Source organism: Grampus griseus (genome assembly GCF_964374135.1).
Source record: "Grampus griseus genome assembly, chromosome: 2".
Lineage (NCBI taxonomy): Eukaryota > Metazoa > Chordata > Mammalia > Artiodactyla > Delphinidae > Grampus > Grampus griseus.
Window position 1 is genome coordinate 77,293,995 of NC_139018.1, and position 18,363 is coordinate 77,312,357.

General features: G+C 42.1%; 1 protein-coding gene across 4 annotated transcripts in view; it reads right to left on the bottom strand.

The window, feature by feature from the left end:
* The window catches only part of RYR3 (ryanodine receptor 3), a 551,722-nt gene that overhangs the window by 153,446 nt on the left and 379,913 nt on the right, over window positions 1-18,363 (bottom strand). For all 4 annotated transcript variants that reach the window (XM_082647182.1, XM_082647181.1, XM_082647183.1 and 1 more), the window contains exons 37-38: window positions 17,315-17,417; window positions 16,345-16,482 (exon numbers count right to left, since the gene is read on the bottom strand). In XM_082647182.1, coding sequence (XP_082503308.1) covers window positions 16,345-16,482; window positions 17,315-17,417 — 241 coding nt within the window. The remainder of the gene's footprint in view (window positions 1-16,344; window positions 16,483-17,314; window positions 17,418-18,363) is intronic.

The following is an 18,363-nucleotide window of genomic DNA, read 5'->3' on the forward strand; positions in this document are numbered from 1 at the left end:
GAATCCTGAAAATCATAAAGCTTCAGCTCTTTTTCTAACTGACTCTAGCTGGGCACATGAGCTACTCTCTCAGAGCCTTGGACTCTTCACCCATAAAATGAAGTGAACAATATAAAATCCACGTTGAAGAAAATGAATGGGAGTACGGTCTAGTGACAAGAGTGCGGGGTACTTTGTTCCCGCTCTGCCTGTGTGACTTTGGTCAAGATGCTTTACCTCTCTGTGTCTCTGTTCACTTCTATGAAGTCAAGTCACTTGTGGCTTTATATTCTATGATTCTGTGTCTATCCAACCCACTGAGCTCTTGAAAGTATTGTTCTAATTTATTAAAATGGTAAATGAATGCCTATGGCTTCATCGGGTAAAACTGATGAGCACCAAGAATTTTACCACTGCTCTTTTTTTTTTTTTTTTTTTGCAGTACGTGGGCCTCTCACGGTTGTGGCCTCTCCCGTTGCGGAGCACAGTCTCTGGACGCACAGGCTCAGCGGCCATGGCTCACGGGCCCAGCCGCTCCGCGGCATGTGGGATCTTCCCGGACCAGGGCACGAACCTGTGTCCTCTGCATCGGCAGGCGAACTCTCAACCACTGCGCCACCAGGGAAGCCCTACCACTGCTTTTTCATGCTACCCAGCTTGCTCTTACCCATGATGTTACCCAGCTTGCTCTTACTAATACTGAAACCTGAGATTGAGGAAGTAAAATCTTAAAATGCCAGCAGTTCCTGACCATGGTGAGGAAGTGGTCATTATCAAAGCATCACTGCACGCCGCTAATCACTTACATCGAGGAGATGAGCTGTGGAAACTTGATGGCCTTTCTGATGACTGTCCTGATTGCTGAAGTAGAAAGAGCCCTTCCTATGCCAGGGGTCAGATGGCGCAATAACACTCTCCAGATTTAGTTGGGGAGATTTACTGGGGAAAGTCTCATGCCCTCTGTGCTCTGAGCTCCAGAGCTTCCTTGGGGCTGAATGTCTGGTCTGTGTTACAAAGTATCCAAATATCTAGACTTCTGAGCAGAGAAGGTCAGGGAGAAAGTCAAACCCATCCACTCCAAGGAGATTTGGAAAATTCATCATGCTCGTTTCTCTGAACTTGCCTGGTGCCTCTCTGTCTCGGGCTGTGCCCTTGGTGGCACTTTTGCCTCATTTCAGTAGAACAAGGATGCTATTGAGATCACTGAGAACAAGGTTACAAGGCCCTGAAAACCTGAAAGGCAAAGCCTGCAAAGACAACTGGACATTGTTATTCTAAGAAAGAACCGCTCTGTTTACGACGGGGCCCAATGAACAGGCACTGGCTGTCAGACCCCCAGAGACACGTGATGCGCACGCACCCCACTGCCTGGCTCTGCAGCAGGCAGCTGAACGTCTAAGAAAGCACCCAGCTCTCGTTCATCTCAGCTCTCCATTTAATTGTGGGACATGTCTACTCGCTTCCTTCTCTACGGGCTTCCTTGGCTGGGGAATAAGGATGAAAGTTCAGGCTGCTTGCTAGAACATTGTACTTCTCACAACAGTAGTAGCCAGTATTTACTAAGAGCTTCCTGTGTGTCAGACTCTGTGCTAAATGCTGAATCTGAATTTTTACTTAACCCTCATGACCACCATGTAAGAATAGAAAAGACAGATGTGGCAGGAACTGAGTTTCTCCAACATGGATGGCCGTTGTTAGACTAATCCTCACTTTATTTATTTATTTATTTATTTATTTATTTATTTATTTATTTATTTATTTATTTATTTATTTATTTATTTATTTATTTATTTATTTATTTATTTATTTATTTATTTATTTATTTATTTATTTATTTATTTATTTATTTATTTATTTATTTATTTATTTATTTATTTATTTATTTATTTATTTATTTATTTATTTATTTATTTATTTATTTATTTATTTATTTATTTATTTATTTATTTATTTCCCGGTACGCGGGTCTCTCACCATTGCGGCCTCTCCCGTTGCGGAGCACAGGCTCTGGACGCGCAGGCTCAGCGGCCATGGCTCACGGGCCCAGCCGCCCCGCGGCATGTGGGATCTTCCCGGACCGGGGCACGAACCCGTGTCCCCTGCATCGGCAGGCGGACTCTCAACCACTGCACCACCAGGGAAGCCCCTCACTTTATTTTTTATGTTGGCAAAGAAGCACTTCAATTTAATAAACGAACCAAGGATCTTGTAAATAGGGGGTCTGCTGAGGCAGCGGGGGAGTGAGTGCTGTACAGGAGACGGAGCCGCTCACCTCTCTGCACAACTGGACCCTACAAACTGCCCAGTCTCGCCGGCCTGGCTGCCCTGGACCTTGACTCTCAGGGCCCGCCATATGGGGACAGTCTCGTGGCGGTCGGCTATTTCTGCTAAATCTGTTTCCCTCCCTCAGTGGTTTTCTACCTTGGTCAGAGCATCCCCACTTGTGAAGCAGACAGCTTCATCCCCAGGACCGTTTCCCCAGCTGGCCGGCCACCCTCTCCCGTTAGAGGCAGCCCCGCAAAGCACCAGTGGGGCTCACGGTGCCGGTTCTGCCAGCCCATCTCTGCAGCCTCCTGGGGTCTCATCCATCATATGGAGATAATTAGCCTGTTGTTTCTAAAATAGTCAACCAGCCTCATAATCACTTTCTCAAGAACACTCAGGCGATTAAATGACCGATGATGACAACAGGTTAAAGAGAACAGAGAGAACAGATGATGTTTGCTGATGTGGTAGGGAGGGAAATCTCTGAGATGAAGATGAAGCACAGATGGGACAGCAAAGGACTCAGGGACCTGAGGTCTCTGTCTTTACTCTGTTGGGAAAGCACTCAAATTGCTTGTATTTTAGTTTCTATGTCTTATTCACCGTGGAGAATAAACTGACGGTGAGGCAAACTCCCAGCCATGCGTCCTTGACGTCTGTGCTTCCCTGTCCGCCCCTTCACTGCCTCCCGCCCTCGCCCAGCATCCCTGTAACAGTTCTGAAAGGGCAGGGTCCCTGCCCTGGATGTGGAGCTTGATTCCCATCTTGGCCTCTTTTTCACATGTTGCAAGAAACTCGTCCAAATTATTTTGCTTCTCTCAGGCTCAGCGGCGTAGCGTACAAAATGGGTATCTGCCTGCCACTATATCTGGCTGTTTGCTGTGGGATAAACTCAGATGAGGTAAAACTCTGGTTCTAGCACAGAACCTGGCACAAAGCTGGTGCTCAGTCGATGGTAGCTCTTCCCTCTCCTGACAGACTCTCTTCTCCATCGCGAGAATGCAAGCTACTCCGAGGGAGGGCCTCACATCGACTGATCAAACAGATGCAGAACACCTCTTACGCATGGATTTCTGTTGCGCTCTGGACTGGGAGCCAGTGCACGATCACGAGTTCCGACCCTGCTCTGCCATCTATCGGTGGGCAAGTCACCGCATGCCTCGGATTCTCTACTTCCTCATCTCTAAGCTGGGACTCACAATGCCTGTTTCATCTGCCATGCAGGGCTAGCCAGTAGATTGAGACCAGGTGTGGAAAATCTTCTTGTGTCTCCTATGGAGCTAAATAAAAGTTAAGCTCTGCCTCCCCCCACCCCCATGTCTGTTAACACAGTCACCCATCCTGTCCCATCAGTAATGCAAAGACCATCTGTAACCCCTTCCTCTTCCTCCTATTTCCAACTGGTCATCAAGATATGCCAACCCTACTCTTAGAATGTGGCTGGGCCCCTTGAGCTCACTTCTTGCTGTTAACACCTGTATTAATTTTTTTTTTTTTCCTGCTGTGACAAATCAGCACAAACTTGGTGGCAAAACAATACCAATTTGCTATCTTACAGTTTTAGAGATGAGAAGTCTGACCCAGATACGGGTAAACCCAGACTGGGCTAAAATCATGGTGTGGCACGGTACATTTCTTTCTGAAGGCCCTAAGGGAGAATCCATTTCCTTGCTTTTTCTAGCTTCTAGAGGCTTCTGGCGTTCCTTGGCTCATGGGCTCTTCCACCAGGAGACTTGAGCCAGGCCCTTCTCATGTCCCCAACCCTCTAACTCTCGTCTGCCACCTTCTTTCACTTTTAAGGACCCTTGTGATTACTTTGGGTCCACTCCAGAAATCCAAGAGATTTCCCTACTTTAAGGCCAGCTGATAAGCAGCCTTAATTCCTCTTGCAATTAAGTTTCCCTTTGTCATTTAACATATATATAGGTTCCAGGGATATGGACATCTGTGGGATCACTATCCTTCCTACCACACCACCTTATTTAAGTCCTCAGGACTTCACATCTAGGGCACTGCAGCGATGTCCCAATGGGCTCCCATACCTCCAATGTATCCCCGCTGCAGTCCTTTGGATGGTTATCTTGCTAAAATAGATCGACCGGTGCTAAATACAGTGTCTGAGATATGGCAGGTGATCAACAAACATTTTAATAGCCAAAAAATGCTTGAAATTAGTGCTCACTCTGTGCCAGGCACACTTCAAAGCACTTTGCATGTATTAACTAATTTAATCATCGCATCAACCAAACGAGGGAAGCATTAACGCTATGTCCATCGTAACGATGAGAAAACTAAGGCACAGAGACATGGTCACATGTTCACTCTCACAGTGAGAGTGGCAGAGCAAGAATTTAAGACCAGGCAGCCTAACTCCAGAGTCCTATGCTCATAACTACCTCACTATTTTTTAAAAATTTTATTTATATGTGTGTGTGTGTGTGTGTGTGCCACGTTGCACAGCTTGCGGCATCTTAGTTCCCCGACCAGGGATCAAACCGGGGCCCCCAGCAGTGGAAGCGTGGAGTCCTAACCACTGGACCGCCAGGGAAGTCCCTACCTCACTATTACTGAATAAAAGAACAATTTAGTCCTCAAGAACCTTTCATCGTCATTGCTATAATGTTATTATATAAATAATATGGATGGGAATTAGACGCAGGTGGACAAAGGTTTGAATTTTTATGCCACCCCTGTGTGACTCTGGAAAGTTATTTAATCTGTCTTTACTTCAGTTTCTTCAACTGTAAAATAGGAATAATACTGTCAACTGCATATTTTCGTTGTGAGAATTAAATGAGGTAATACTTACAGAGTGCTTAAGACAATGCTCAGGACACAGTGGGTACCATGTAAATGTCAATGCCTCCTCCCAGCAGCTGTAAGGCCAAGTCGTATAAAATACACAGGAACAGTAACATGTCACACTCCAAGACGGAATATAGTTTAACTGCTGGATTTTTCAAGACACTCTGCTCTAACACCACCCTACCTTTCCACTCTTCCTTATTCTACTCCTCTTATAATTCAGCCAATCTCAACTCATTGCCACTCTTGGAATATAAATTTTTTGCCTCTGGGCTTTGTTGAAGTAGCCCCTTTCACCAAAAATACCTCTCCCTTATATATCCACCCAACTATGTTCTTTATGGGCACTTTTCCAATCCCCCTCCTCTGGTCACCTACTGTCCTTTAACTATAGCACATCTGACCTCATGTTATATCGAGTTGCCTGTCCACACATATTCACTCCTTTGCTGTGAGGTCCTTGTTTTCTTCATCTTTGTGAGCCTCAAATGACTAACATGCATTGGAGGTCAAAAAGATTTGTGCCGATGAGCTGAATGTGGAAACAAGTAAGGTGTGGTCCCAGTAAGAAAATAAACAGGTATACAGATACTGCACCTGAGGTGGAAAGTCACACATGCCCTGTTAGAAATTCCACAATGTGGCAGGGGCAGGGTGGTGGAGGATGAGACTGAAAAAAGGACAACATGGAGGAGGTATCTGTGTGTGTATGTCTCAGGGAGAAGCTGTTTGGAGAGAATCTAAAGAGGCTTAGAAATACTGCCTGAGTGCCACAGATATACCTACTGCTAAGTTATCTTACTTTGTGTGTGAGTATTTGGGTTGGGGCCCAAGACTTATTTTGGTGGCGATCAGTAGACTTTCTTCCCCTCCTCAGCATGAGAAAAGGCTGCAGCATTTAGGTGGGGGGAGAATTTTGGTCTAGGGCTCAGGTTATGCAGTGACTGGATGAGAGCTGATACAGGTAGCAGCTTTCTTTGCAGAGATTACGAAAAAAACTGCCATAGAGAAAGCGCTCAGAGAATGACAGAGGTCAGGAAGGCACCAACTTTGAGCTGTGAAGTGACAGGTGATTTTTATTTTGTTAAATTTAGAATTTAGCAGAAAGAGCTGGTTGGCCTCTTCTGGAGGGATAACTCAGGGGCTACAGATATATATTCAAGGAAACCCTACTTACATTGTAGTGTGCAAGAAGCACTGGCCTCCAACGAACAGGCAAAAGATTTTCCAGGGAATGTGATGGACTGGGATATTAAAAAAGAAATGTGACTTAGTATGGTGGGCTGCTACTATTAGAGGGTTTTTTTTTTTTTTTTAACCTCTTCACTATCATATAATCTTTTGATCAGATTGTAACAACTTCCAGCACAATATGACTTGGAATTAGTTTGGGCAAATCCCTGTAACACCGAACCAGTTCGCAGGATTCTAATGGGTTTCAGGACACTTGCTTCCTCTTTCCTAAAAGCTGAGGTCCCCTGCAGTTTATCTGGCCAACACCAACTGCTCGTAGAGGAGAAGTTGCACCACCTGCCCTGAAAACCCTGAGTCCAGATCTTTGGCTGGGTTAACTTTTTGATGTTAAAATTTTGACTTCTGTTGGGTTCAGATTCCTATGCATAACAATGATTCACAGGAGCAAGTTACCTCACAGATGCAGTAAGCAAGATAAAAAGATGAAGGTTTTAAGAAGCCATTCTGTATGTACTGATAATATGTATAATATGTGGGTTGAGGGCTCATGGATACACATGCTGAAAAATTCTTTGGCAAATGTCATATCATGGGACAATGGAAACAGCGTGGAATCAGAGTCAGAAGACCTCAGTCAAGTCGCAGCTTTACTCATCTTGTTGACATTCTAGATCTGGAAATTTTTCTGGAACTAGGTAAGGGTGGAAAGAATTAGTGAATGAACAAGTAGCCCTTAACTCTTCCGAGTCCTATGTTCATCACCTACACAACGGAGTGGTGAAAAAAAACTAACAGCAGTAAACTAATATATATGAACTATTTGGTAAACTGTCAGTTCACTATAGCATACAATTCTCATTATCTAAACTTTTAATATTTTATCAAATGCAAGGGTAAGAAATCATAAGCAATAACATGAGCAAAGTTACCAATATTTTAAAGGATTAGAAACCTTTATGGCAACTGGCTATGCATTCAGAAACATCAGTACCATTCAATTAAGTGAAAAACTATTTTGGGGGGTATGGCACTTAAACCATCCCCAAGATTTTCTCTTAAAATGTCAGCCCTGGGGCTTCCGGGAAGATGGCAGAAGAGTAAGACGCGGAGATCACCTTCCTCCCCACAGATACACCAGAAATACATCACACGTGGAACAACTCCTACAGAACACCTACTGAACGCTAGCAGAAGACCTCAGACCTCCCAAAAGGCAAGAAACGCCCCCACGTACCTGGATAGGGCAAAAGAAAAAAGAATAAACAGAGACCAAAGGATAGGGACCGGACCTGCACCAGTGGGAGGGAGCCGTGAAGGAGGAAAGGTTCCCACACACTAGGAAGCCCCTTCGCGGGCGGAGACTGCGGGTGGCGGAGGGGGAAGGCTTCGGGGCCGCGGAGGAGAGCACAGTAACAGGGATGCGGAGGGCAAAGCAGAGAGATTTCCGCACAGAAGATCAGGGCCGACCGGCACTCACCAGCCCGAGAGGCCTGTCTGCTCACCTGCCGGGGCGGGCGGGGGCTGGGAGCTGAGGCTCCGGCTGCGGGCGGAGCGCTGGGAGAGGAATGGGGTTGGCGGCTAGTGCGCCACGGCTAGCCGGGAGGGAGTCCGGGGAAAAGTCTGGACCTGCCGAAGAGGCAAGAGACTTTTTCTTCCGTCTTTGTTTCCTGGTGCGCGAGGAGAGGGGATTAAGAGCGCTGCTTAAAGGAGCTCCAGAGACGGGCGCGAGCCGCGGCTAAAAGCGCGGACCCCAGAGACGGGCAGGAGACGCTAAGGCTGCCGCTGCTGCCACCAAGAAGCCTGTGTGCGAGCACAGGTCACTCTCCACACCCCGCTCCCGGGAGCCTGTGCAGCCCGCCTTTGCCAGGGTCCCGGGATCCAGGGACAATTCCCCCGGAAGAACGCACTGCGCGCCTCAGGCTGATGCAGCGTCACGCCAGCCTCTGCCGCCGCAGGCCCGCCCCGCACAACGTGCCCCTCCCTCCGCCCCGCCTGAGTGAGCCAGAGCCCCCGAATCAGCTGCTCCTTTAACTCCGTCCTGTCTGAGCGAACAGACGCCCTCCGGAGACCCACACGCAGAGGCAGGGCCAAATCCAAAGCTGAGCCCCTGGGAGCTGTGAGAACACAGAAGAGAAAGGGAAATCTCTCCCAGAAGCCTCAGAAGCAGCGGATTAAAGCTCCACGAACAACTTGATGTACCCTGCATCTGTGGAATACATGAATAGACAACGAATCAGCCCAAATTAAGGAGGTGGACTTTGAGAGCAAGATTTATGATTTTTTTCCCCTTTTCCTCTTTTTGTGAGTATGTGTATGCTTCTGTGTGCGATTTTGTCTGTATAGCTTTGCTTCCACCATTTGTCCTAGGGTTCTATCCGTCCGTTTTTTTTGTTTGTTTTAATAATTATTTTTTATTTTAATAACTTTATTTTATTTTACTTTATCTTCTTTCATTCTTTCCTTCCTTCCCTCCTTTAGACAACGAATCATCCCAAATTAAGGAGGTGGACTTTGAGAGCAAGATTTATGATTTTTTCCCTTTTTCCTCTTTTTGTGAGCATGTATGTGTATATTTCTGTTTGAGATTTTGACTGTATAGCTTTGCTTCCACCATTTGTCCTAGGGTTCTATCCATTTTTTTAATCTTTTTTTTCTTAATTATTTTTTTATTTTAATAACTTTATTATATTTTTTTAACTTTATTATATTTTATCTTACTTTATTTTATTTTACTTTATCTTCATTTCTTTTTTTCCTTCATTCCCTCCTTCCTTCCTTCCTTCCTTCCTCCCTCCCTCCCTCCTTTCTTTCTTTCTTTCTACTTCTACTAATTCTTTCTTTCTACTTCTTCTCCCTTTTATTCTGAGCCGTGTGGATGAAAGGCTCTTGGTGCTCAAGCCAGGAGTCAGTGCTGTGCCTCTGAAGTGGGAGAGCCAACTTCAGGACACTGGTCCACAAGAGACCTCCCAGCTCCACATAATATATCAAACGGTGAAAATCTACCAGAGATCTCCATCTCAACACCAGCACCCAGCTTCACTCAACGACCAGAAAGCTACAGTGCTGGACATCCTATGCTAAACAACTAGCAAGACAGGAACACAACCCCACCCATTAGCAGACAGGCTGCCTAAAACCATAATAAGTCCACAGATACCCCAAAACACACCACCAGACATGGACCTGCCCACCAGAAAGACAAGATCCAGCCTCATCCACCAGAACACAGGCACTAGTCCCCTCCACCAGGAAGCCTACACAACCCACTGAAACAATCTTAGCCACTGGAGACAGACACCAAAAACAACGGGAACTACGAACCTGCAGCCTGCAAAAAGGAGACCCCAAACACAGTAAGATAAGCAAAATGAGAAGACAGAAAAACACACAGCAGATGAAAGAGCAAGATAAAAACCCACCAGACCTAACAAATGAAGAGGAAATAGGCAGTCTACCTGACAAAGAATTCAGAGTAATGATAGTAAAGATGATCCAAAATCTTGGAGATAGAATGGAGAAAATACAAGAAACATGTAACAAGGACCTAGAAGAACTACAGAGCAAACAAACAATGATGAACAGCACAATAAATGAAATTAAAACTTCTCTATAAGGAATCGAGAGCAGAATAACTGAGGCAGAAGAACAGATAAGTGACCTGGAAGATAAAATAGTGGAAGTAACTACCACAGAGCAGAATAAAGAAAAAAGAATGAAAAGAATTGAGGATAGTCTCAGAGATGTGTAGGACAACATTAAATGCAACAACATTCAAATTATAAGGGTCCCAGAAGAAGAAGAGAAAAACAAAGGGTCTGAGAAAATATTTGAAGAGATTATAGTTGAAAACTTCCCTAATATGGGAAAGGAAATAGTTAATCAAGTCCAGGAAGCACAGAGAGTCCCATACAGGATAAATCCAAGGAGAAACACGCCAAGGCACATATTAATCAAACTGTCAAAAATTAAATACAAAGAAAACATATTAAAAGCAGCAAGGGAAAAACAACAAATAACACACAAGGGAATCCCCATAAGGTTAACAGCTGATTTTTCAGCAGAAACTCTGCAAGCCAGAAGGGACTGGCAGGACATATTTAAACTGATGAAGGAGAAAAACCTGCAACCAAGATTACTCTACCCAGCAAGGATCTCATTCAGATTTGATGGAGAAATTAAAACCTTCACAGACAAGCAAAAGCTGAGAGAGTTCAGCACCACCAAACCAGCTTTACAACAACTGCTAAAGGAACTTCTCTAGGCAAGAAACACAAGAGAAGGAAAAGACCTACAATAATGAACCCAAAACAATTAAGAAAATGGGAATAGGAACATACATATCGATAATTACCATAAATGTAAATGGACTAAATGCTCCCACCAAAAGACAGAGATTGGCTGAATGGATACAAAAACAAGACCCATATATTTGCTGTCTACAAGAGACCCACTTCAGACCTAGAGACACATACAGACTGAAAGTAAGGGGATGGAAAAAGATATTCCATGCAAATGGAAACCAAAAGAAAGCTGGAGTAGCAATTCTCATATCAGACAAAATAGACTTTAAAATAAAGACTATTAGAAGAGACAAAGAAGGACACTACATAATGATCAAGGGATCGATCCAAGAAGAATATATAAGAATTGTAAATATTTATGCACCCAACATAGGAGCACCTCAATACATAAGGCAAATACTAACAGCCATAAAAGGAGAAATCGACAGTAACACATTCATAGTAGGGGACTTTAACACCCAACTTTCACCAATGGACAGATCATCCAAAATGAAAATAAATAAGGAAACACAAGCTTTAAATGATACATTAAACAAGATGGACTTAATTGATATTTATAGGACATTCCATCCCAAAACAACAGAATACACATTTTTCTCAAGTGCTCATGGAACATTCTCCAGGATAGATCATATCTTGGGTCACAAATCAAGCCTTGGTAAATTTAAGAAAATTGAAATTGTATCAAGTATCTTTTCTGACCACAACGCTATGAGACTAGATATCAATTACAGGGAAAGATCTGTAAGAAATACAGACACATGGAGGCTAAACAATACACTACTAATAACGAAGTGATCAATGAAGAAATCAAAGAGGAAATAAAAAAAATACCTAGAAACAAAAGACAATGGAGACACGATGACCAAAAATCTATGGGATGCAGCAAAAGAAGTTCTAACAGGGAAGTTTATAGCAATACAATCCTACCTTAAGAAACAGGAAACATCTCAAATAAACAACCTAACCTTGCACCTAAAGCAATTAGAGAAAGAAGAACAAAAGAACCCCAATGTTAGCAGAAGGAAAGAAGTCATAAAAATCAGATCAGAAATAAATGAAAAAGAAATGAAGGAAACGATAGCAAAGATCAATAAAACTAAAAGCTGGTTCGTTGAGAAGATAAACAAAATTGATAAACCATTAGCCAGACTCATCAAGAAAAAAAGGGAGAAGACTCAAATCAACAGAATTAGAAATGAAAAAGGAGAAGTAACAACTGACACTGCAGAAATACAAAGGATCATAAGAGATTACTACAAGCAACTCTATGCCAATAAAATAGACAACCTGGAAGAAATGGAGAAATTCTTAGAAATGCACAACCTGCCAAGACTGAATCAGGAAGAAATAGAAAATATGAACAGACGAATCACAAGCACTGAAATTGAAACTGTGGTTAAAAATCTTCCAACTAACAAAAGCCCAGGACCAGGAGCCTTCAGAGGTGAATTCTATCAAACATTTAGAGAAGAGCTAACACCTATCCTTCTCAAACTCTTCCAAAATATACCAGAGGGAGGAACACTCCCAAACTCATTCTACGAGGCCACCATCACCCTGATACCAAAACCAGACAAGGATGTCACAAAGAAAGAAAACTACAGGCCAATATCACTGATGAACATAGATGCAAAAATCCTCAACAAAATACTAGCAAACAGAATCCAACAGCACATTAAAAGGAGCAAGAGGGGTTTATTCCAGGAATGCAAGGATTCTTCAATATACACAAATCAATCAACGTGATACACCATATTAACAAATTGAAGGAGAAAAACCATATGATCATCTCAATAGATGCAGAGAAAGCTTTCGACAAAATTCAACACCCATTTATGATAAAAACCCTCCAGAAAGTAGGCATAGAGGGAACTTTCCTCAACATAATAAAGGCCATATATGACAAACCCACAGCCAACATCATCCTCAATGGTGAAAAACTGAAAGCATTTCCACTAAGATCAGGAACAAGACAAGGTTGCCCACTCTAACCACTCTTATTCAACATAGTTTTGGAAGTTTTAGCCTTAGCAATCAGAGAAGAAAAGGAAATAAAAGGAACCCAAATCAGAAAAGAAGAAGTAAAGCTGTCACTGTTTGCAGATGACATGATACTATACATAGAGAATCCTAAAGATGCTACCAGAAAACTACTAGAGCTAATCAATGAATTTGGTAAAGTAGCAGGATACAAAATTAATGCACAGAAATCTCTGGCATTCCTATACACTAATGATGAAAAATCTGAAAGTGAAATCAAGAAAACACTCCCATTTACCATTGCAACAAAAAGAATAAAATATCTAGGAATAAACCTACATAAGGAGACAAAAGACCTGTATGCAGAAGATTATAAGACACTGATGAAAGAAATTAAAGATGATACAAATAGATGGAGAGATATACCATGTTCCTGGATTGGAAGAATCAACATTGTGAAAATGACTTTACTACCCAAAGCAATCTACAGATTCAATGCAATCTCTATCAAACTACCACTGGCATTTTTCACAGAACTAGAACAAAAAGTTTCACAATTTGTATGGAAACACAAAAGACCCCGAATAGCCAAAGCAATCTTGAGAACAAAAAACGGAGCTGGAGTAATCAGGCTCCCTGACTTCAGACTATACTACAAATCTACAGTAATCAAGACAGTATGGTACTGGAACAAAAACAGAAAGATAGATCAATAGAACAGGATAGAAAGCCCAGAGATAAATCCACGCAAATATGGTCACCTTATCTTTGATAAAGGAGGCAGGAATGTACAGTGGAGAAAGGACAAGCCTCTTCAATAAGTGGTGCTGGGAAAACTGGACAGTACATGTAAAAGTATGAGATTAGATCACTCCCTAACACCATACACAAAAATAAACTCAAAACGGATTAAAGAACTAAATGTAAGGCCAGAAACTACCAAACTCTTAGAAGAAAACATAGGCAGAACACTCTATGACATAAATCACAGCACGATCCTTTTTGACCCACCTCCTAGAGAAATGGAAATAAAAACAAAAATAAACAAATGGGACCTAATGAAACTTAAAAGCTTTTGCACAGCAAAGGAAACCATAAATAAGACCCAAAGACAACCATCAGAATGGGAGAAAATATTTGCAAATGAAGCAACTGACAAAGGATTAATCTCCAAAATTTATAAGCAGCTCATGCAGCTCAATAACAAAAAAACAAACCACCCAATCCAAAAATGGGCAGAAGACCGAAATAGACATTTCTCCAAAGAAGATATACAAACTGCCAACAAACACATGAAAGAATGCTCAACTTCATTAATCATTAGAGAAATGCAAATCAAAACTACAATGAGATATCATCTCACACAAGTCAGAATGGCCATCATCAAAAAATCTAGAAACAATAAATGCTGGAGAGGGTGTGGAGAAAAGGGAACCCTCTTGCACTCTTGGTGGGAACGTAAATTGATACAGCCACTGTGGAGAACAGTATGGAGGTTCCTTAAAAAACTACAAATAGAATTACCATATGACCCTGAAATCCCACTACTGGGCATATACCCTGAGAAAACCATAATTCAAAAAGAGTCATGTACCAAAATGTTCATTGCAGCTCTATTTACAATAGCCCGGAGATGGAAACAACCTAAGTGTCCATCATTGGATGAATGGATAAAGAAGATGTGGCACATATATACAATGGAATATTACTCAGCCATAAAAAGAAACGACACTGAGCTATCTGTAATGAGGTGGATAGACCTAGAGTCTGTCATACAGAGTGAAGTAAGTGAGAAAGAGAAAGACAAGTACCGTATGCTAACACATATATATGGAATTTAAGAAGAAAAAAATGTCATGAAGCACCTAGGGGTTAGACAGGAATAAAGACACAGACCTACTAGAGAATGGTCTTGAGGATATGGGGAGGGGGAAAGGTGAGCTGTGACAAAGCGAGAGAGAGGCATGGACATATATACACTACCAAACGTAAGGTAGATAGCTAGTGGGAAGCAGCCGCATAGCACAGGGCGATCAGCTTGGTGCTTTGTGACCGCCTGGAGGGGTGGGATAGGGAGGGTGGGAGGGAGGGAGACGCAAGAGGGAAGAGATATGGGAAAATATGTATATGTATAACTGATTCACTTTGTTATAAAGCAGAAACTAACACACCATTGTAAAGCAATTATACTCCAATAAAGATGTAAAAAAAAAAAAAAAGTCAGCCCTGAGTGAGGAGCTTTATGTCCCTGGAACATCTGGCAGGGAACCTGTATCCTGCCAACCAGACATGCTTGGCCACCTTCTATTTCTACTTCTGGGACTGCAGGAAAGAAGACTTATGACACAAAGCTTGAACCTCTCAGAATTCTGCTTGTGGAATGGAAGCAGCATGGGGCGCTCCATGGTGTCTCATGCTGGGGTAGCCTTTCAGGTTTGCACATCCTTCCAGGACAGAACATAATCTTTCTGCCTGAGGCCCGGGGTAGCAATGCTAAAGATTGCAGTCCTTAGAGCTTGGACACCATTCTTAGAGTTAGGGAGACTTCACAGAGCTAGGTGACTTAATCTAAGTGACTCCATTTACCTAACATGAAGCGGTCACCTTGGAGGACCCCCTGGCTGTGACATATTGTTTTAGAAAGAAGCAACGACTTTCAAAACTGACTCTCCACAGGGAATATGGGTCAGCTCAGCCTATTTTTAGTTCTGCTTTGGCAGTACCACAAAGGGAGTCTAAACTCACTTTTTTGGACCTTTGAATCATGCTGGCCTGTCCTCACCAAAGACCCCCCCCCCCACGCCATGGTGACAAATAGGACCGACCAAGGGTTGCCAGTGCAACTGCTTCCAGAGGCTTCTACACTTCTGCTGATAAGTGCGGAGGATTCTTTCCCTTCAGAGATAGTCTGACAAAGATGGAAGGTCAATCGAAAGGGCAATAAGATGTATGAACCCCAAAGCAGTGTTTTCAAACAAACTGAGCACATCTTATCAGTCCATTGCTCTAGTCTATAGTTTGAAAGCATGTTCTAAGATGGATAGGAACAGGGAATAAGATAAAAGGCAATTATATTAAACCTGGGAAATTCCTTCTTCTTTAGACACTGAAATATTTGCAGAATTTGGTACGATGGAGCAGACTGATTATAATATGCAGACAATCTTCCTCTTGAAATGTTAATGGCAATGGACAGTCAACTGCCTTGCAGAACAAATTATTATCTTGTTTCAACATGGGTCGAAATGGTAGGAGTCATCTGTACTATAAGGATTAGAGAAATGATTTGAACAAGGTTCGTGAATGTTGAAAAACAGAAGGTCCAATTCCTCTGGGATGTTATATTAGGAAAATTGTAGCCAAAACCCAACCCCCTCTCCAAACCCCACAATCTATTCCCTTTACTTCTGCCTTATTATTATTACGTTATTTCCTTGCTGGGGCAATTTTCAACGCTAAGGAACCACAAAAAAAAAGTGACAGAAACAACAGTGGTTTAGAAGAGGAAGATTATGAACACATAAAAGAAAGAACAGAACTCTGTTTACAGGCATTTAAAAGTAGACAGACAAGAGCAGACCCACCAAGCAATCCATCCCTAAAAGACGACTCAAAGGAAGTTCCTTAAGTCAGAAGAAAAGCATAGTCCCAAACACATAGCAATAAGTTCTACAAATCATAACAGAACGCTTCCTTGAAGCTAGCTAAGCATCCCTTCTCTATCCCACAGTATTTGCTTAGAAAGTCCGTGATCTTAATTAAGTCTTAGAAGAGCTCCAGGTTGGGGGCAGTGTGATTGAAAGGCTCTGGAACTTACTAGGGCATCTCTCCTCCTCCTCTGTCGGCCGCTCCTTCTCTGGCTTGGAAGAGCCTTTGATTTTATACACCAAGGCACGGAATTTTCCAGTCCAGGAGGCGTCTTCCTCTTCCGCTTCCTCTTCCTCCAGGGGAACCCCTAAGCAAGTCACATAAGAGTGATAACCTCAAACAGTACATGAAGCCACCAGATGATGGAAAGAACATAGGAACACTGCTTTCCACCCTTTGGAACTTTCTAAGGATACTATAGGCAGCCTCCCATAAGTATTTATCTACATCATGTCTTTTGGCAAGTTTTTAAAAAAAGATGATTTCTTGTATACAAGAACATTAAGTAATTTCAATCCCAAGACTTAACTTTTTCTAACCCATACCCAAAATGGGCTCTAGAGTGTCCACAAAGAAAGAGTTAACCATGAGTTACTTCAAATGAAAAAGTCATCTCTTATCCACATAGTACTCAATCCACCCATGTACAAGCAGCACAACTGCTGAGAGCCACTTTAAAACGAGCAGATATGTATCTAAGCAGGGATGGCTGGTATCGAATCCTTAAGGGCAGACATGGCCATACTTATATCATCGCAGAAGCTAAAAAGCAAAGGGGATCGGAATCTTGGCTCAGCTGGGAGCAGAGTCCCAACTCTCTAACTTGAGGTAAATTGGGTGAGGTTTATATAAAGATCAGTTCTTTTCTTTCCTTCTTTAGAGACCCAGTTCTCTCTTAGATCTCAGCAAAATTTCTTCTAGGTAGTAGTTTCAGTTATGTATTATGCCAGGATGATGTCCTGTATCTTCTCTGACCCAAACAGTTTTGGAGAAAATCATTTCTTGGACAATTAGTATTGTAGTTTAAAATAGAAAACTAACTTTGCAGCCCTCCCCCGTACCCCCCCCCCCCCGGAGCTTCTAACGAAGGAATCATGAACAGACTTGTCTTTCAAAAGCTTTTATCTCTGGAAGCTCACCGCAGTGAATGAGAAGGTCCTCGTGGAAGTCATACATCTCCTCCCGGATCTCTTCTGGGCACGGGCAGTTCTCCCCCAGTTGAAAGTTAAGAAGCATGTTGATCTTTGAGGGACAAAGCAGAACGGCTAGTTGGTTCTCAATGTCTGTCCAAAGAACTCAGATCCAATCTTAGTCAGACACCTAATATTTCTCTGCAAAATTTTTTAACTCGATTATTATTATTTTAGTTTTTTGGTAAAGATGGCCAACATTTAAAAGTAGCTTTCTATAACTGAATCACTCTGCTGCACATCTGAAACACTGTAAATCAACTATACGTCAATAAAAAATAAAACATAAAAATTTTAAAAAAGGGTACAAACTTCCAGTTATAAGATGAATAAGTTCTGGGGATGTAATGTATAGCATAGTGACAGTAGTTAACAATACTATACTTGAAAATTGCTAAGAGAGTAGATCTTAAAACTTCTCATCATAAGAAAAAGAAATTCATAACTATGTGAGGTGATAGATGTTAACTAAGCTTACTGTGGTGATCATTTCACGATATATACATATATCAAATGATTATGTTGTATACCTTAGACTATACAGTGTTATGCGTTAACCAGATCTCAATAACTGGGAAAAAAAACCCCACTACAAATAAAAAAAGAAAAAGAAAAAATTCCAGCAATATTGCTTTGCATCACCAAGACACTGTCTCTGCTCTCCTTCTTTAGAGTAATTATTTTGGTGACTATGGCTCTAATTCCTGTCTTTAAGAAAGAATGCATGATTCTGAGAAAAAAGTCATGCATCCAGCGCATTTTAAATGATCTTTGGAGAGATGAGTCATGAGAATACAAAGACGTAAAAACTACACTAATGAAATACAGCCATAAACTATGAGATGCTAAAAAAAATAAATAAAAGAGCTTTCACTTTTTTCTGATTATAAAGGTAATTTATTAATTACACAAAACTTGGAGATTACCTAAAGTAGAAAATTTACTGCAATCTCCCCACTCAAAGACAGCCACTGTTTTTAGTTAATATCTTCATGTAT